General features: G+C 43.2%; 1 protein-coding gene across 1 annotated transcript in view; it reads left to right on the top strand.

The window, feature by feature from the left end:
• Window positions 1-6047: 6047 nt before the first annotated feature.
• The window catches only part of LOC125003441 (contactin-3-like), a 36789-nt gene continuing 21855 nt past the window's right edge, over window positions 6048-20981 (top strand). The window contains exons 1-10 of the mRNA XM_047577398.1: window positions 6048-6955; window positions 7185-7305; window positions 9542-9659; window positions 10160-10295; window positions 12977-13152; window positions 14563-14658; window positions 15925-16128; window positions 16980-17082; window positions 17453-17637; window positions 19634-19770. Coding sequence (XP_047433354.1) covers window positions 9605-9659; window positions 10160-10295; window positions 12977-13152; window positions 14563-14658; window positions 15925-16128; window positions 16980-17082; window positions 17453-17637; window positions 19634-19770 — 1092 coding nt within the window. The 5' untranslated portion in view covers window positions 6048-6955; window positions 7185-7305; window positions 9542-9604. The remainder of the gene's footprint in view (window positions 6956-7184; window positions 7306-9541; window positions 9660-10159; window positions 10296-12976; window positions 13153-14562; window positions 14659-15924; window positions 16129-16979; window positions 17083-17452; window positions 17638-19633; window positions 19771-20981) is intronic.

Genomic DNA, 20981 nt, shown 5'->3' with positions numbered 1-20981 from the left:
ATCACTGATTGTGACGAACTCACTAGCAAACACTCACGCACGCACACCCTTCTCGGGGAAAGCATTACAGAGGTTTCTTTCAGATGAATATTTGATGATTCTGTTTATTTTCATATAAATTGTCACACTGGCCATTTGTGCTGCTGCCCGCCTCGGCCAGGCCACTCATGAAAAAGACATTCTCCTCATAAAATAAAGGTTATAAGCATAACAGCAACGACTTGGATAATATTAAAAGGAAGAAGACCACGAAGACAATGGATCGTCCACATCTACTGTATATCATGACCACGTTTCTGAATGTTATTTCCTCTTGTTGTAGACAGATATATGTTTCCTTGCTGAGCTCACAGCAAGTCAACCCAGGCCAGACCTCACAACCCGGGTTTCTACTTGCAGGTCTCTTCTGTAGCCGAGTGAATTTCTTATTGACCTAAAGGGGGATTTATCTCAAAGTGGAGATTTCCCTTCTCTGGCCCACAGCAATTGGCCTCCTAATCAGCAGCGGTGGGGAGTAAATTCTTGATCCTCCACTGCCATGGAAGTGCAGCATGCAATAAAAAGGTATGCTGGCCCATTAGTCTTGCAAGGCTGTTGAAAAGAGCCCAACTAATGAACTAAGGCTATGAGAAAGGTTCAAAAGCAAAACCCTGAGAGGGGAAAAGGAGAGAACGTCCCTATCTGATGTTTAAGTTAAGTGCAAATAAAGTAAAAAACAAAACAACAACAACAACAACAAAGACGATTTATGGTTTTCATGAAAAGTGATTACAATACATGAGAAGGTGATGCAGGTTTACATATTTGCTGCAACAGCTGTTAAATCTTTCATGAAATAATAAAGTAGGCTATACAGTGTTTCCTTCAGTCGTGGCAACCTGACAAATTGTCAAATTACGTTCCATTTACTAGCGCTGGTGTGTGCGCATGTGTGTGTGCTTTTCACACACAAAAAAAAAGCTTCTTCAGAAGCACAAATCCCCCACCATCCCCACCCCACTCCACCCCACCCCACCCCACCCTCTGCCGTCGGACGAATTTCTGTCAGGTGTGCAGTCAGGATTTGAGCAATGTTCCGTGATCAGGCAACATCATAATTAACATCTTAAATCCCATTTGAAGTGTGTGCATTGGAGATTTCCCCCTTCATTTTGCAGGAAATTGCTGTGTTTCGCTGTCTGTTAACCAACCTGCAGAGTGGGCAAATTAAGCGGCGGTGTTTTCCTCTCCAAAAAACTGGGTTAAACACGCGGGTCGCTGCATTGTGCGATAAGCGCACGTCTTGCAACCGTTTGCTCTTTTCTTTATGCTCTCCCAAAACAAGACAGGGGTAACGCAGTCGTCTGAATGGCTGAGGAATAAGACCTAATGACTTTTGCAGCTTAACACGTGCATTCGAGGCACAACGCTCGCTGCGCACACACACACACACACACACACACACACACACACACACACACACACACACACACACACACACACACACACATACCATAAGTGCACACACATTGACACAGTGAGGGAAGTAATACCTTTAGGGGATTGCTATTAAGATGGCTAATCCCTGAGCCTCGAGAGGAGCAGGATAAAATATTTCTGGAGGAAGCTTTTCACAACAAGCTCCAAGGATCAAGTGCATGAATAAATTACAGGCATAATTAAAGGATATGTCAAATGTCTGCTGTATGGAGCACTATTAACAATGTCCTGGGCATGTGTAAGAAACCTGGGCCTGAAATGAACATGATCAATGTAGGTTTAATGGGGTTCCTGTTAGACAGAGGGACTGAGGGACCTAAGATAATATAGTTGGGCTTAACTGAGGCCCAGCACAGATATTGACCTGCCTGTGTGGGGGATGTACACACATGGATAACGTGATTGTAGGGTTAAAGAAGTCCAATGTTTGCGTCTTGGGGAAGGAGACAGACGGACAGAGTAATGAAGAGGAGCCTGAAAAAGTTGGAGCGTGCGACTGGAAAGGGAAGAACTGGAAGCGAGAGCGGTTTCTCTCTGGTCTCGTCGTCTTTTCACAATGAACCAAAGCTGTCAGCCGATGCTTATCAAAAGCAGGGCAACGTCAGCCTTCTGCAAGTCAAACACCTATGCAGCAACCTAGTTTCTTCCAGTTAGCAGGCGCCGTCTTGAATCGTTGTGTTGAGTCAAGTTTTTCTTCACAACGGCCTCTTTTTCTTCGTCAACCAGACTAGAGCCTCAACTTTGGATGAGTGGATAAAATATACGTAAAAAAGGAAGAGCGGGATGGTCAGACGAGTAGCTTCTAATGTCTACATGAAGTAGACAGAAGCAACAGTCTTACATTAGTAGCAAAGACAGTTTTGGGAATTGTAGTAACTGGTGCAGATGAAGGAAATAATATTAATCTCTTATCATTCCAGCAATTCTGCAAAAAAAAAACAACACTTATTTACGGCATACCCAAAGTAAATTGAATCTTGGTCTCTTTTGAAAGCCAAGACTCTGAAGTTTCTACCACAAAGTCATAATCACTCTAAGTGGTATTGTTCTTGAGTAATCAACGTTGGCACACAGTTAAAAAATAAGAAGTTATTGGAGACACTTGAATTTATTTTTGCTTTGAAAACGTGTTGGTTGAATCCTATAACGACTCGTATACAGAGTTCTGATTAGTTCAAAAAGCTGCTGCCCTCCCATATGTCCGACCCAGCAGAAGGGATCTTGTTACGATGCAATGTTCTGCATGTAATTTAGACACGTACTGCCAACCCCATAGCAATAACACTCCATCCCGAGCAGCTTCCACGTACAGAAAAGAAATGCTTAAGAACAACTCAAAAAACATGAAAAATAGTCCAAGCTTCCAAACTCCCCATACCCCAAACTGACGAAGTATCTGTGGGATGCTCTGGAACAAGCGACCCCACCCCTCAGCCCATAGGGCTCAAAGTCTCAAACCAAATGTCTCAAATGTCCTGGTGCCAGGGAAGATAGGACACCTTCAGAAAGCCTTTGTGTGTTTCCTGATACTAAACAATATTAGGAAGGTGGTTTTAATGTTGTGGCTGATGAGAGTGTAGTTGGAAAATATAGACTATTAAAATCCAATGCAGCTGATGTTAAATATGGTATTCTGTACAATTTGGCATCTCTGTTTATTCTTATCATTTTTATGAAGTCACGGTTGCGATCAACCGTATATGACAAGCACAATAAACCGGAAAATCAACACCTGATGTCAAGTAAATGATATAAAACAGGGGTAGTCAATGTTTTTCAGGCCAAGGACCTCAAAACTGATGGAGTGATTAAGAAGATACCCCCCTACCTATTATATGTGTTCTATATTAAACTGGACCTTGTGCTATTTAGAAATATACATTATTATTATTATAATTTTGCATTAAATATTAAGCTATCCCTTTGCACAAATATATTTGTTGGATTCCTGTTAATGTGTATTTAAATACATTTAGAGTCGTCTAATCAACCAAAGTAAAGGATTTCTCTGGATCAATTAATATGTCTTCCTGCATTAGACAGCCTCTCTGCTCTTCTGCGTTAATTTGACATCGTAGCTACGCGCCACAAGAGCTGTGATTGGTCCGCTTGGTAGTAGCATGTTTCTGCTTTAGTATTTCCGGCTGCCTCTGTTGTCTCTGTAACATTTGAATTGATTGTTTTGGGTCGATGAAGGTGAAGCACGTTGAGGAAAGGTTAACTGAAGAGGTTCAGAGATGCAAACATTAGTATGACTCGTCTGTGGTGAAATTTTGGGAAAATTGCCGTGCAAGTTTCAGGCGCCGTTGTTGAAAGCGAAACAGGAAGTGGAAAGTGAAGACTACGTGCGTAAGTTACGGCGTCGGCCCCCTGCAGCAGCATCCTAAAAGAGGCTTTCATTTTTATTTATTTCTCCTCCTGGAGATTTGTGTGAATGCTTGAGTTCTATTTTTCAGATACATTTAAATGCAGTATGTTGTCCTTGGAATTGATAAGGACACCAGTTCAGCTAAAACATCACATCAGCAGGTTAGTTGCTCCTGTTTTTCAACAGCCTGGGTTCTTTGTCTGTGCAGCTTCTGAGTGGTATAGTGGAGACCTGGTTCAGTGGCACCCACACCACTCATCCGTAAACCAGTATGAGGCATGTCACTCGGCCCCCATGTACGCCCCAGCAGCACACAAAGGAGAAGCCACATTCACGCACTTTTGGTGTAATTTTAACACCCCGGCCTGCGGCTCTAGTTTATAGTTTAAATTTTTTTTCTTTTTTTACAGCCACTTGCAGCTCATTATATTGGTTTACTGGCGCATGTATACTTGAATCTAAATGGCTCTCACCGACCCCACAGATTATAAATGGGAGCCACTCCTACCTGAAAAGCTCGCATCCTGGATAGTGTGAAATGAAAGTTTGCTGGAGTAAACAAGCTGGGGAAAAAAATAATTAAAAATCTACCAAAGCAAGCCAGAACCAGTTTTCACAGAAATTTGTTTTGGAGACTTTTGCCACCCGGTGGTAAGGAATGACATGATGCTGCTTTAAAAAAATGCAAAGAAGTGTGCGGAATAAGAACAAGCATATGAGCAAACATGGTGAAATATCCAATGTCTTGGTAGGGTCTGTAAATCTTCAAGGAGAACATGAAAGTTTTTGCAAATTTGCCTTAAAGGGCTTTGATTCAACATCTTATATCTTTAGACTCCAGTTCTAGCAAGGGAAACAAAGTGGAAGAAACATCAGGAAGGACAACAGGGAAGTTAATCCTCTTCCAAGAAGGAGAGAGATGCAACATGATGTATACACAATAAACCAAATAATGAAATTCCAGATGAATCCAATCTGTCACGTCATCTTTTTCCAGGGAGTCTCTGAGGTATTATCCTGCACTTATATTGAAATACAATGAGGAGCACATTTTATATGAACACATTAAATCAAATGACAGGAGAAGCACTTGTGGAACTAATAACATTAATGAGTGTTAGTGCAATGAATCAGCCAGTGAGCCGTCAAGCAAAATAACTAAACTAAATGAAACGCAGCCATTACTTATTAACTACACCTGAGCTCCTCCTGTTGGAACGTGTCAAAACGTCAGCTGTGGGGGGAAAAAAATGTTTGCCCACTGTATATAATCACCACCACGAGAACAAAACACGCAGCTTCACGGGTCTTGGGTCACCGTTAAGGCAGTGGTTTTTAGAATCTCTTATCAGCTTTCTTGCCGCGAGTCAGATGACAAGACTGATGTCTCTCTTGTGTTCAGCACTTGAGTGCGTAGCCAGGAGCCTTTTAGCTTAGTTTAGCACAAAAAAACGGAACTCACGACTTTAATTAACACTTCGTTATCTCCTCGGCTTAATCTGCACAAAATCTGAAGTGTAAAAATGACGGCTCCCTGTCTTATGGTGGCAACAACTCTCGGATTTGTTATGTCTGAACCGAGGATAGTTTTAAATTCAATCTCCTTCTTATCTATCTACGAGCTGCTATTGCTTTGGTATAATAAGCCACGGCCAAGTGAAATTTAAAGAAAACACTTTGCTCAAGCTTTTAACGCTTATACATTCAGGCTGCTGTATCAGAATCTTTAAAAAATAATGATGTGATTTTGACTCAAGCGTCACTAAATCGAGTTTTTTGTCTCTCAAATCAAGAAAATAGTGTTCAGACTGATTATCTATTAGACTGTCTACAGACCTGTTCTGTGTGTTCATATAAGGGATTTTAAAATAACACAATGAATGTTAAGTGACATAAAATCAGCGTCCTAGCTACCACGTTACCAGGCGCCGAGAATTTAACAGATTTCTATAAATCTCATTAACTTCCAACAAACTCAGCAGACACTCCGTGCACTCTGTCTGAAACCCTCCGAGAGCAGCTGACCCCTGTTTCATAACCATGCCTCGTGTACACTAGTCTGTGCATTTTCATTTGAAATCAAATAACCAGATGGTGCTGTTTTTCATGCTGCGCACATGAGATCTTACTTGAGAAATTCCCGCGCACCTTTAATAACTCCGGCGTATAACTTTGGTGGTTGGTTCGGGGGAAGAGGAATTGAAAATGTAAGCGAATTCAAATAAAATTCTGCCGGCCTTGGCTGTGGACATACAGTCTTGGCTGACCGTGCACCATTAATTTTTTAGCTGTGTGTTTGTGCGTGTGTGCCTGGAGGACCTTACCAAAGACGTATGCTTGTGTTCACAAATTAGCTTTTGGCTGACTTGTTTTATAAATAAAAAAAAAAGAAGAAGAAGAAAAGAAAGAAAAAACACTTTCAAAATAAAATGCAAATGTGTCGTGCAGTGCAGCTCCTCCAGTTGCTGGTGACAAGGTGACAACCCTCGCAGTTTCGTGGCACCACCGTGGGTCTGACGCGAGGGGGCGCAGCTCTCCGCCAGGTGCGCCCTCGTCCCTCCTCCTCCTCCTCCTGCACCTTCCCCATCCCAGCGCTGCTGGTGCTGGCTGCTCCATCGCCTCCTCGCCGCCGCGCAGCCCACTCCTTCTCTCGCTGGGAGAAGCTGACTTGATGCGCATAATAAATCATCTCCGCAAGATTCCCCTCTCAAGCCCAGTTTCAGACCTGGATTTGAAAGCGTAAACAACAGGCGAGAGTCGAGCCTCGCAACTCGCGGATTGTTGCAAATGTGATTCAGCGCAGCAAACAACGTGGGTGTTGTGTCTTGTCGGTGTGTGTGCGTTTCTTTTTTTTTTCCTTTTTTTTTTTTTTTTTGGCTGGGGAGTGGAGGAGACGGAGGAGCGCAGCGATATGAAACGCGTGTGTTTGTGCCTGCTGCGTTACCCGTTATCTGTGACTGACCACCGGCTCAATTTCACCTGTATGAACGACCTTGCAATTGTGACCGAAATTTTCCTAACGAGGTTTCCATGGAGGATCAATCTGCCGATTTTTGGCTAAGGGCTGAATTTGTTTCCTTCTGGTCTCAACGCGTTTCAGGCTAAGAGGTAAGGCACTACACACATTTATATATTTATATATTAATGTGTATACACAGCTCATGGGCGCGCGTTGCAATTAATTAACGCGCGCACGCTAAATTATTGACGCTGACATTTATGTGCCAAAATATTTTGCTCCCTCCAACGGGCTCACATGTCGGCCTGCCTCGCTGTTCAGAATTGGCCCATCAGCTCCTAGTAATGCCACATATTTGCTAATGACTGTTTGTTTTAGAGTGGAGCAACGTGAAGAGCCCCCTCCCAGCTGCAGCCAATTCCTCCACACGTCTTGATTTTGATTTTTGGAGAAACGTGCGTCCAGAAATACGCACTTCTTCTTGCTGTTTTCTTTTGGGGTAAGGAGTTTTTTTCTCTCTCTCATTCACTCTCTCTCTCTCTCCCTCTCTCTGTGTGGCTCAGGCGTGCATTTTCTTTGTCAAAGTGGTGTAGGGGTGCAGTTCTGGTATTGTAGCCTCTGACTGCTCTCGTGATGCCACACTGCAGCTTCAGCTTCACATCAGTTCACCCTCTGAAATGTGAAGCTACACACCAGTACGTGTCAGGGCAGCTTTTGGATGGTCTTCCCTAATGCATGTGTGAACTGGCTGATTTAAAAGTAGCCAAACACGCGCTGGTGGGTAAATAAGCTCTCTTGAATTTATTTCAAGGCAGACGTTCCTCCAGAAAACCTTAAAAAGTGTCTCTCCGCTGACGGCCTTTATGGAGAGATACAGTAAGTGGAGGAGGCACACACACACACATACACACACACATACATACACTCAGCGTTTCCACCTTGCAACATTCACCAGGTAATTGCATGCTTGTATGCCACAATGACATCTGTGATGAATGCAGCTCGGGCCTTCAAACTAAGTACACTCCCACTCCTCCAGCTGGGCTATTTGTTCAACCAGCATGTTAGTTTGACGCTGACAGAGTGGGATGGAGGCGGTGGGTGTCACGTCTATACTTTTTTATTTTTTCGTGTCAGTTAAGCCAGTTTGTCTAGGAAGGCAGCGTCCTCGATTGAGAGTGATTCACGCTGCAAAGCTTTCTCACCGCCTCACATGGCCGTCATTACCGCCATTATCCGTGAGTGCGAGCCGAGGATGTCCACGTAGGAGGTCACCTGTGCTCGTATCTGCGCGTTTGCAGGAATGTGCGCGTACAGTATGCCCGTTGCCGCGCGCGCGTCGCTATAATCCTGTAACTCAGGAATTTGCATTAGCAAATTAGCCGTTCTCTCGGTTTGTTAAAAAAAAAGAGCACATGGCACGAGCTGTTACACGGTGCCATCCCTGACAGAACCCCATTACAAATGCAAACCATAACATGCAAAGTCGACAGTGGTGTAATACCCGCTGTACCTTTCTCACACCAATCCTGAGGTGCCAGCACTTTGCACACTGCGGCCCTATCACTGAGGTATGGCATGCAGGACTTTTCCTGAGAGGAAGCGTACCAATCCAATTTTGCAGACTTTGGGGGAGGGAAGAAGGACTGAGCAAACATGAAAGGTATGGAAGAAAACCCTGGCTCAGGCCCCACATGTCTGATTTGACATCCAGGCAGCTGACAAACAATTAGAACCTCCATAAGTCGCGCTGTGAACCAGGCTCGCCTCAGGATTAGGCCACAAATGAGCTGCACATCACGGCTTATGTCTTCCAAATGGAAAGTGAGCGTACTGTACGAGTGTGTGTGTGGAGGCTGGCTCTTCTGTGGCGAGAAAGCAAGTTTGGTGTGTAGGTGTGTGTGTGGGTTGTGTGACATTTAGCAGATTCCTGTTAGTGTCTGTCCCTGCCCTTAATATATCTTGAACACCTCTCGAAGGAAATTTGTATTTTCTCTGCGTTTCTGTGCAGGGTTTTTTTTTTTTTTTTCGAGCGCACGCCTTCGCCCAGGTGCAGGCTGATGTACAGATATCCGCGCGAGCACACGTGTATTAAACGTGCGACTCCTTCGCTTAACTGCTGCGTTATTGCCGCTTCGCAGTTGTGTGTGTGTTTGACATTTCATAATTGCATCATTACTCGCTCAGTCTCCTCCCGCAAGGAGCACATGCGCGCGTCGCGCCCTTGATTATGGACCTGGGTGGAATGGCTTCCTCATCAGGCTGTCTTGATTCACCCCAGCATGTGGGAAGACACATGCTGCTGTGGGTGAATCTAATTGATTGGATGGCACCCAATTCCCAGGTCCAAGTCTCCTCAGGCAGCCAGAGAGTGGATCCGTCCAAGTGAAGGATGAGCTTAGGCGTCGGTCGCTCCCCTAATAGATTGGCATGGTCTTTCTTCCATATGCCTCTGGTATCACCCTGAGGCATATCTGGGTGCAAGTTGGCTGCACCACGGGGCACAAAGTGACATTGCGTGGATCTTCACTGGACTGAAATGTGAGAATGGATCCATAAATAAGACAAATCCGCACCCGAGACACTTATTGGGGTTATATTCCCACTACCGGAAATTGTAACGCTTCCTGCTCCAGTTAAGAATGTGTGGTGTCGGGAAGTGGTATGAAAAGTTTGGTTTTTCACCACGTCCTTGTCTCAACAGGTGAATCTCCTCTTTCTCTTTCTCCCTCCAGAGAACACAAGTGCCATTTCAAAGCTTATTGGATGAAAGTCTCATTTACACTCGGCTGCCAAAGATGACGTTGCCATGGAAACAGCTTCTACTGTTATCAATCATTGACCGTCTGACAGGTGAGCCATCTTTTTTGTATGAGTGGTGATTTTTTTTCTCTTTTTTCACCACGTTTGGATATTTACCGTTGCCGGTTGATAGGTGAGGAGCCAAGAACCGTGTGTCAGGGATAAGCGGGCGGCCGGGGCTTATAAGAACACACCTCGGTATTGATTTCCATTCGCCGCGCGGAGGCGATATTCACGGTCTTCTTCACTCCACCCATAAAAAAAAAAAAAGGAAAAAGCCTTTCTTTTATATTGTTCATTTGTTTAAAATAATATTCCCGCTTAAGACAACAACAGGCACCAGTAATTGAGGTCCGGCACATTTAAAAAAAAAAACTATTCAAAAAAATTGCCAATAAAGATAAAAGAAACATTCTCACATAATGGCCAAAACTCCCATTTTGAAAGAGCTTATGACTGAATGCATCAGCACAACAAGGAATAATGAACGTCTGACTCAAAATGGACCTTTTGCCATCTTTGTGCTAAAGCTGTTGCCGTTTCTTTGACAGATTGCCTCGACAGCGGATCGTTCCACGGCCCAAGATGGAGGATGGAGCCGGGCGACTTGTTCATTCCCGTCGACTCCATAGAGGAGGAGGCTACTCTGACCTGCGACGCTAAGGGAACGCCTCCTCCGCAGTACAGGTAGGAGTGCGGCCAAGGGTTGGGAAACCTCATTTCGAGGTGCCATTGTCCGAAGAAAGCCCCGTTTAGTTTAAAGCACTGGGAGCTGTGGCTACGTGACGACTCAAGTGCGCAGCGACATTATCGCGATTAACGCAAAGATCTAATTTAAAGTTAAAAAAAATCTCATTTGCAAGTACGGATATGTTTCTTATGCTACAGTGTGCTTGCTTCCTCTCAGCGGCACAGAGCCTATTTTAGTCATTTATAGAACTGTAAATAAGCATTTGCAAATTGGAACATAACACGTTTCATGTGGAAAAGACGGTGCCTTCTCTTCCACTCAGCTCCTCCAAATTAGCCTGAAATGCATTGCAGGCACTCTGAGCTGTGGTTTCATTATACACTAATTCATATTGACTAACAGGCCGCCAATCTGCCTCTTGTCTCACCAGATAGTATCTTAGCGACACACGTGTAGCATCTTAATGATCGCCTCCTCTTGCAAAAACGCCACGAGGCCCCGACGCTAGACACCGGCTGGCAGCAACAGGCATTGATTACAAGTGTCTTTGGTTATTTGGAATTACAACGGCGCGGCCCGAGCGCGCATGAGCCGAATGATAGTGGTGTGCGGAGTGTTCGTTATTTCAGGCTTTTCACATTCCCTGCCTAAGACCAGGTATTTCCATGTACTGATTAAAGGTGAGATGAGCATGTTTAACCGTGGTGTCTTGTCAGGCTTCCTGCGCTTGGCTCTTCATGCCCTCGGCACATCTCTTGAAGTGTAAATGGGCTCTCGCTGCCCCCTCCCCCCCCCCTCTCCCTTTTCCCTCTTTTCCTTTTCCGTGTCACTCCTGTCACTCACCGAGATGTGAGACTTTCATAGCAAGCACGCAGCAGCGGCATAATAACTTAAGGGCCAGATCTCGCGCAGAAAGGCGTCCTCTCCACAGAGTCGTGCCGTATGAGTTTCTCAACGTCTAAACAGACACTGACTTGTTTAACCTTTGCCTGACCTGGAGCTTAAATCCGGGCGGCCCCCGGACGGCAAGGTCGTCCAGATCGCCGGAGTCGCTGTGTGGTCAGATCATCAGACAACAGGTGTTCACAAAATGAGTTTCAAGCAGGGTAATTCAGTTATCCGGTCGCTATTCAATCATTCACCTGCGCAGGCTGCACAGAACAGGAAAACGGCAGACGTACTTCAGAGCGGGTCAGAAGGAGGTGAAAATGTTCAGTCAGGGTAAAACAGCTGAGTGGACGCAAACGCACAAACTCACCGGCGACCCGCATCGCAGCAATATCTGACCCTTATTCGTTGAACGATCTAAAGAAATACTAGCGTTAATCTCTGTCTATACTGCGACGCCACTGTCAAGTTTAAGTGCGTGGCAGCAGACACTCATCCAGACTGAATGGCTCGGGTATATTCTGCGAGAAATTATTTTGAAGGTTAGAGTTGAAGGTGTTTCGGAAAGTTGGCTGTTGCGCCTTCCTCGTCTTTCATTTCCACTTAACGCAGAACAGAAGAATGTGGCAGGAGGAAATAAACAGTTCATATGCTTAAGAGAAAAAAGGAAGATTGAACATTTTTGAAAAGCGCTCCGTCCTTGAACCCATCAGTGCTTAGCTTCTGAATAGCATTTAAGAAGAAAGAAAGGGCTGCGGTGGCGCCGAATCAAAGGGAAGTATTTTCCCTGCAATAATGGGACTTGTTTAAATCTTTGAATTACCCTTGTGTTTTAAGTGTTCTTGGAGCACAATCTGAACCTGCTGTGCAAAGTTTTTAATATTTAAATTTTTTGTTTCTCAAATTTCCACGCCTGCTAAGTGAGTGATGGGTGTAATCGGGGGCGAAAAGCAGTTTAAAAGGTATCCTTTGTTGCATAAACCCACTGTCACCTCTTGCCAAGTGTTAATGTTAGGTCCTAATGAGAAGCCAAAGGTGGAATAATGTCACATTATGTAAATATAATGTGACAGAAGAGAGGTGATTGCGGTTAGATGGATGATAATATCGAGGATGGCTTCGAAAAGCTTTATCTTCTGCTCCCCTTAAATAGCAGAGGACAGCTTTGTGTATGATACTCTTAAGATGAAAATTTAATGATCCCTGTGGGGGAAATGGGATCTCTGCTGCAGCAAGCAACGTTAGAGCTAAATAAAGAAAAATAGAACAGGAGAAAAAAATAAATCTACATAAGTAAGAAATTTGCATTTCAAGGATTATACAAACACATAAGCAATAACTCCAGAACATCTGTTAGGGAAACAAATGATATGCAATGCAGCATTGTGGAATTAGATTGCAGGGCCTTAAAAAAAAAAACTATACGGCACCATAAAACATAAGCATGACTGACAGAAGCATGAAGCTATTAATCAGCGGAGGCCATTCTAATGATTAGCCGTAAATTTACTTTTAACTGAACTGCGCCCATTTATTAGCTTATTAGCCGCCTTGTCCACGCACAAAGTTTCACAGCTACAAAGCTCGCAGAGTTCCTTTCAACCTGCCGCTCTTTGAATTCCTCAACACACAGCGCAAATCACGGCGCATAAAGTATATTATTCTCTCTCCAAGTGAGTTACCACAGTGAGTTGTGTTCTCCACTCACCTCCTGTCAGATCACTTTGGTGGGTAGAAAGAAATGGACTGCGCGTTTTGCCAGGGACTGATGGTGTCTTTGCCCTCACAGATGGTCGCTGAATGGGACTCTCATAAATCTGGGCCTGGATCGTCGGCGGCGTCTGTCCGGGGGCAACCTCATTATAAGCAGTCTGGACCGCTACCAGGATGCAGGGATGTACCAGTGTATGGCCTACAACACTGTAGGAGCTATCCTCAGCAGGAGAGCCAGCCTGCAGTTTGCATGTAAGTCGCAGCCGGGTGTTTCGCTACGAAGAGGCGCTGACATGTTTGCAGCGCCCAACTGCCAATTGTGCACACCAAAAACTGGAGGGACTGTATTTGCAGTATTTATCAGCGTGTTGCCACTTTGGTGTTGGGGTTGCTGCATTAAATGTGAAGTCGCATGGGAGCAGTTCCAGTGCAATGATGTTTTTTTTTTCTTTTTTCTTTTTTTTTTCTTACGGTCATACATGCAAACTACGAACGATTACTTCACTCTGTGTTGTTTACCTGAATCAAAAGTCATTGCAGTCCTTTGGATTTCCTCTGGGGCAGAAGTCATCAACCCCAACAAGCGTTTGAAGAATATCTTAATAAGAAGTGAAGCCTGAAGTGAAAAAGATGGAACATAATGTAGCGCCTATAAAAAGGAGAAGAAAAAAAAAGAAAGGATGAGTGATGCCAGTGAATAAAAGCTGCAGCGGAGACACGGCCCTATATAACGGCCGCATTAGAGAGAATGCGACATTTCACATCGCGTACCTGGCGGTGAAACCAACAAACATCTCGAGCGAGAAACCGAATGAATGCTTATTATTTAGCATGTGCTGCTCATTAGGACTTCTTTTCATGCAGATCACAAACATCTTTTCACACCTTCGCTCAGTGGTGCTATTCGGCCGCGCGGATATTTTTGGGTCTTGTTGACGAGAGCGCGTGCTGCAGAAATTTGTTGGGAGGGGAAAAAAAAAAATAATGACATTTGAAAACCTCAGAAACAGTATGTCAGAAATAATTTAGTTGGATAATCCACAAACCTCGCCGATAAGAGTTGTGGCCATTTACATTTGGAAAACAGGCCCAGATTAAAAAATATTTGCACAAAAACCTGTGGGCGATACATTGGAGTGAAACAATTTCCGATCCTGACCCTGAAAACATATGTAATAATAATTAGAATATTTTAGTTTCTGGTTAGTTTTTTGTCTCGTCTCATTATTTGTATGTGATTCTGCGGAATAATAATATGTTTAAACCGCTGTAGCTTAAATGAGATTTATTCCAAATGCGATTTTAGTGTTTTCTCATGGCCAAGTGTTATGAGCTCTTCCAGCCTATGTGATTACACGGCTTTCATAAACACGCACAAGATTGGAGTCTGTTAAAAGAAAAAAAAAAAAAAAAAAAAAGCCAAATCTCTGTGTCACAAAATTAATTTCTAACAGCTCATTTCTTCCCAAACTCTCTTCTGGCTTTCCTTCTCCTTCTCCTCCTCCTCCTCTCAATCATGGCGGAAGTGCACTTCTCATTACAGTTTTCTTATGGGTTTGCGTCAGTGTCTTGCTGAAAGCTTTCGCTCTCTCCCCCTGTCCCACTTCCTTGATATGTGAGATCCTGCGGTGATCTTTTCTTTTCATTTTCCTCTCCCCTCAGACTTGGATCATTTCAAAGTTCACATCAGAAGCTCAGTGTCAGTCCGAGAGGGACAAGGAGTGGTGTTGCTTTGTGGAACGCCCACTTCCTCTGGAGGTAAACTCTCTGGCCTTCATCTGAAAGGTCCAGTGTGTAGGATTTCAAAGGGCGTTCTGTCGGTGCGTGTGCTCGTCAGCGTATAATCAACTAGACATGAGAATAATTGTGTTTGGGATATGTTAAAATGAGATCTTTATAGCCGCGTAGGAAGCAGTTATTTCAGTAAAGAGCCCACCATATTGTGCTTTCATGTTTCTGACAGAACAAATCAAACACTTGCTCTAAAAGAATGTGTTTTTAACTGCTGTTGTAGTTTCTCCTAAACGGTTTAAGTATTCAGATGGTTGCACTAATTCTGTATCCTGCACACTGGATCTTACATTGGAGGCACTACAGTTATGTCCAATTCTGTTGAGATTACAATATAATCGTGCTGCCACTAATTAGCCTTCGCGTAACTACACTGTAAAAACAATAGCTTGAATAAGTTTGACATAGTCTTAACTTTACATTAACTGAACTAAAAATGTTTAGTATTTTTGCAGAATATGAAAATGTATCAGCTTCTGCTAATTTTTTTAAGTTTATTGTGTGAAGTTGATCTCGCTACATAATGTATGTTTGCCAAACTCAGTTTTTTAAGTTTGAGCGTGTGACCCCTGGTGGCGGCTCGATGCAGCTCTCTGAGCATGCGCTGCTTAACGAGAGGAGGCTTCCCGCTCAGTTTCCTTCGTCTACTTGCCAAGCCTGCCGGTAGCGATGTGCGAAACCACTATTTTTCCTTTTTTTTTCGATCTGATACCACATATTCGAGTCGAGTTAAATATCCCAATACCGATACCTCTTTTAGATGTCTACTTGCGTGCAAGAAAATTATGACTTTTCCAATGAACATTTGTGAATTTAATTATGAAAAATATATTTTATACCTCTGTAAAAGAATGAAACAAGCCGCCAAATATCGGACTTCTCTTCAATCAGAGCAATTAAAGACAATCAACGAGTCGACTAAAAATCTGAGGTCTTTACTTTTTTAGACTTGGTATTTATATGTAGAAATCAACATTTTAAGTTCTTATTTACAAGAAAATCAAGTTATCTGAACACAACGTAATTAGTTAGAAGAATTATATGTAATTTTCTTCATGACCAAAGATTTTGAGTTAGCCTTCAAAACTTAAAAATCTATTGCAGACAGCTGCCTTCTTTTTTTGAGTTTTGGTGGCCTTTTCAGTTAAACAGTCCATATGTAATTCTCTTAATCACATTTAATGTCATACGTCGTCCACATTATGCTCACGTGCCTCCTTGTTTGTCTCCTAGACCTCACTTACGCGTGGGTCTTCAACGAGTACCCGTACTTCGTACAGCAAGACAATCGGCGCTTCGTCTCCCAGCAGACAGGAAACCTTTACATCGCCAAGGTGGAGCCCTCCGACGTGGGCAACTACACCTGCGTGGTGATGAACAGCGTCACCAAAGGCAAGGTCCAGAGCTCTCCGACGCCTCTGATCCTCAGGACAGACGGTAAGACGCTGCTTACGGATGTGACGCAACAAGTGAGCCTTCCTAGCCTTAGCATTAGGGACCTCTCGTTTTGAGGCGGCTTTAATCATCACTCCATTCTTTGTGCCATCGTGACTCGCTGTCGTTCAGTCACTGAGTGCTAATGCTTCGGAGTAAATAGTGGCTCCTCAATGTAGGCCAGCCAACAAAGCACCCCGATCTCGTCTTTGCTGACTTTGCTTTCTTATAATTCGCATTCCCTTTAAAAGCTTTCCCCTAACGCTCTCACATGAGTTCTCCGGCCCGTTCTCAGTTGTTGTTCTATTCTCTTTTACGCTTTCATAGAAAGATTGAATAAAGATTGCCTTTGAAATGAATTAAACATAAGTCGTACGTCACTGGACCATTACATTGAGTGTTCTGGTGGCTCAACCAGTTAGTTTCCACTCAGTGTACTGTACATGTCGCTGCATACATTTAAATCCCATTGCATTACTTTCTGATCCTGTTCTTGACTGTCTTCTCTGAATACTGATACAAACAACGAAACACCAGGGGATGGGAACTGCCCACTCAAGCTTTGAAATAATAGATAAAAAAAAAAAACACAAGATTTCTCATATGCCGCGTGTATTCCACCAAGAAAAGTTTTAAGTTATTCCTGGCTGGGATTTCACTGCACCCTGGTGGCTATACACTTAAGTGATGTGCTGCTTTGAGCTCACCCATGAGAGAATGTTTGCTCGCGTGTCTTTTATTTCTCCTCTGTTAGTTTTACAGTGCTGTTGTTGTGGCCCGTAATGCCCACCATATTGCGTGTAAAGTCATGAATAATGGAAGCCCGAGCGTGTTCTTGTGCTTGCTCTTCATAGGAGTGATGGGTGAATACGAGCCGAAAATAGAAGTTCATTTCCCAGACAATGTGCCCGCCGCAAAAGGATCAACAGTTACGCTGGAGTGTTTCGCCCTGGGGAAGTAAGCTGAATTCCTTGAAGCATGTTTTCAATCTTGCAGACTTTCATTTCAGAAAAGAAGCCTCCGCATTTCTATATAGTAAAGTTGCTGTTGCAATTATATTTCTTACAGTGTGGTATTACACCTTGATTGGTCTTGAAAGCCATGTGAGACAGCCTTTTTTTTTTCTTCTTTTTTGTCGGATTGGGTTAAGTCTGAAGCATTCATCCGAGAGAAATATAGTATAGGCTTTAGCACTCCATCTAGCACTTTATTGCCGGATTGTTACAGACACCTGCAACCTGAGCGGCAAGCGGCGGTTTCGGATAAAGGTTTAACGTGAGCTTGAATCAGAATCTCCCCTGAGGTCTGCTTTGTCTGTCTCTTCCAGCCCTGTCCCAGAAATCACCTGGAGGAGGGCTAACGGCATTCCCTTCCCCAGCAAAGTCAAAATGAAGTACTCAAACGCTGTGATGGAGATCCCCAGCTTCCAGCAGGATGATACGGGAGGATACGAGTGTGTGGCTGAGAACAAGATGGGGAAGAACACAGCCACTGGTCGCCTGGCCTTTTATGGTACTGTCAGTTTTTGTTTTGCCTCGCTGAGAACTCATTCTGGTTGCTATAAGCAACAGCATTAAAGGGATTCTGTTATGTTTTCCCTCGGTATCTGAACAGTAATTTGTTCCAGACAATCGCCCTATTAAATGCATAAACATGTTCTCACAGAACAGTCTACTTTATTATTATTATTATTATTATTATTATTATTGTTGTTACTGGCATTTGCAATAGGCGTATTATTTTGTACACATAAACTTTACCACTGTAATCTTTGTTGCAGTGGATGGTCGCATTTTCCACTCTCATACACTGAAAAAACAGTCTGTTCAATTTACATGAAAAAATATGTACATTGGTTGCACACATTTAAGTTATGTTTACGAAATTATTTTTGTATACTGAATTCTTATTTATTCAAATACATTTTTACATGTTTCCTTTATTTCATGTATGCAAAACTAACAACAGTTGCGTAGCCAATGCAATTTAAGCTAACTTTGGCATTGAAATTGACTTATTCATGTTGCTCGTTGCTAATAGCAACACCTTGGCACAGTGAAATTAGTGCATAAAGTCACTACCTGTAATTCTGACCGACGTTTTATAAGATTTAATTCATCCTTACCTTGTAGAAAGCTGTCCAAAGCCACATAATCCATCCAACCCTTGCGAAAAGATGGCCGCCAGCAAATTTAGCTTTCCCGCCTAAAGCACGACCCCAGGGAGGCAGAGTTTCCACTACTATTTCCTTCTTTTTTTTAACATGACTGAAACTTGCTTGAAAATGACTGTGCTGAAGTATTTTAGAAAATTTCCAAAAATGAAATATTAGATATTAATTAATGGGTTTACAGCTTGCTTTATGAACATCTGGTAAGAGGACGAGGCACTGCTAACAAGCAAGAATTGAGCTTTCATGCTGCATTCACAGTAGCTACGACAGAGCTTCGAGATACTGTCTATTTTTAATTGAGGTTGGCATAGGGTCAAACCCCCCCCACCCCATGACTCAGGCACTGCACGTCAAAACTCAGCTAGCTTCAACTTCTGGCATCAACTCCGATGATGCAATCATGGGTCAGAGCTAGTTATTGTCGTCCATTTTTAGCTAGGAGATGAACTGAAAGTCTGCATAACAAGCAATATGAGATAAATAAGCATTTTTTATCTATGAATCATGCAAAAATACTCTAGTGGATTCCCAGTATAAAAATGTGGAGATGGAAATAAGCATGATATAAAGACTTACATAAGCTTTGTTTTATTTTCTACTAACACCATTATTGGGACAAGAGTTAGTTTGAGCATCACAATATTTAAAAAAAAATATATAATGATAATTGTGATAATTTTAACAGCCCGTTGTTTTACACGCAGCCGTCTTCATATTCTCCCCCATATAATAAGCGCTGTTGGTTTTAATTCAAGTGCAGTTATTACATTTTGGCTTCTTGGCTTGCTTCAGCTGCTGTGTTTCACTGTGAATTTGTGAAAAATGACACCTGTGAAATTGGAATTGACAGTATGTACAGTGCCTGCGAAGTGAACTGTGCTTATTATGAGCACAGCACTCTGCCCATGAAAATTCCTGAAAGGCTGTAAATATGTAGGAGATGTGTGGAGCTGTGTGCCGGATGGGGTGATGTTTATTATACACACAATTAAGGTGACAGGTTGGGGTGAGCGTGGATGTCAGGTGCTCTTCGCCAGGAGCGGGATCCTCCTGCTCTGCGGCTCAGTGTTTTAATGTTAAGCTTGATTTGCCACAGGCTGCCGACACGTTAAAGTGATGAAACTGAGCCCGCATTCACTCTCCTCTCCTCTAGCCTCATAAAGACAAGCCCAATCTCCTTAAGTTTTATGATTCCCACTGATTGGAGCTGCCAGTCTACTCATGCGTTTCCTTTGAACTTCTTTGGATGCAGCATATTTAATGAGATAATGCTGCTCCCTCGAAACCTGTCCTCTGGTTCATTTTTTTCACTGGAGGATATTTCTTTGTCCTCAGCCAAGCCTCAGTGGATCCAGACCATGAAGGACACGGCCCTGGCCATCGAGGAGAGACTGCACTGGGAGTGTCGAGCCAACGGCAAGCCCAAACCCTCCTACATGTGGCTGAAGAACGGCCAGCAGCTTCTCTCTGAGGTAAATCACCGCCTGTCTTTTGCCACCTACAAGTGTTTCATTTTAAAGACTTAATCTCATCCTTTCGTTTGAGAGAGGCTGGCACAAAGCACGCTGCAGTTTCTCCAAGTGTAATTCAGAGCGAGATGAGAGAAGAGTGTAAACATCTTGCCGGGGTGCGCCAGTGAAGAGACACGGATGTAACTGTCTCCGTTTCTGCTTTACCTTGGCAGATTACACAGTCTTAGAGAGTGGATCAGCGTAGTTCCCGGGAGATTGCTCCATTTCATGTGAATGGAGCTGGTGGTTGTTTTTCATTATTCATGGTGCATGTTTAAGCTTCTTCAGATTTAAGAACAACGGGCTTAATCTGCTGTGAAATATACTGTATACAGCAGCACACCTTACCTCAGACCACTAGAGAAATACACAGACTTGCATTTTTTAAGATACTTGGCTAAATCGAAAGCTATGGTGCAAGACTCAGTTGTCTGCGGTGACATTCCTGTTTTCCAGAACTGAAGAGAGGAGCAATTGTAGAAACTGAGAGTATGGAGGAGAAATTTATGAATGTGACTACTACAGTCAACCAAAAACTGGTGCGGGTATTTAGATATTTAGTCTGGGTTAAAGGCTAAAGAATCTCTGGTGGTCAGGAAGAATGTAGATATAACTTTTGGAGGATACAGCTCAAACACCTTTTACCATTTGTGTGGCTTTATCTCAAGGGGACTTAGGAGTTGTAGAGTGTAAACATACGCTATATGCACATTGACAATATTTGTGCAATTTGTTTTAGTGCCACAAGGGGGCGACGTAGGCTCCACGCTGTACCTTTAAGATTCTGCTTAAATTTATTTTCTTAGAAATACGTCATGCTCAGGATGTGGTATGTCTCTTCTGACTAAAAGAACTACTGCAAAAATAAGCATCCATCCATACATACATCCATCCATACATACATCCATCCATCATCTATAACTGCTTACCTTGTGGAGGGTCACAGGGGGCTGAAGCGTGTCCCTGCTAGTGGCATCATGCGAGAGGCAAAGTACACCCTGGACTAGGAACAAGTAAAAGTATAATGCCATGATTAAAATATTTAAGAATATGTATCCTGATGCAAAATTTAGAATACGACGGCTAGAGTGCAATAAATGGTCACTGATAAAAAAACAAAAAAACAGCACTGTACAGCATTGTATATGATGGAGTTTATTTCTATTGCAATA

This window comes from Mugil cephalus, chromosome 1 (genome assembly GCF_022458985.1).
Source record: "Mugil cephalus isolate CIBA_MC_2020 chromosome 1, CIBA_Mcephalus_1.1, whole genome shotgun sequence".
Classification (NCBI taxonomy): Eukaryota; Metazoa; Chordata; class Actinopteri; order Mugiliformes; family Mugilidae; genus Mugil; species Mugil cephalus.
Note: the sequence above shows the minus strand (reverse complement) of the source record. Positions and strands in the feature narration are given on the sequence as shown.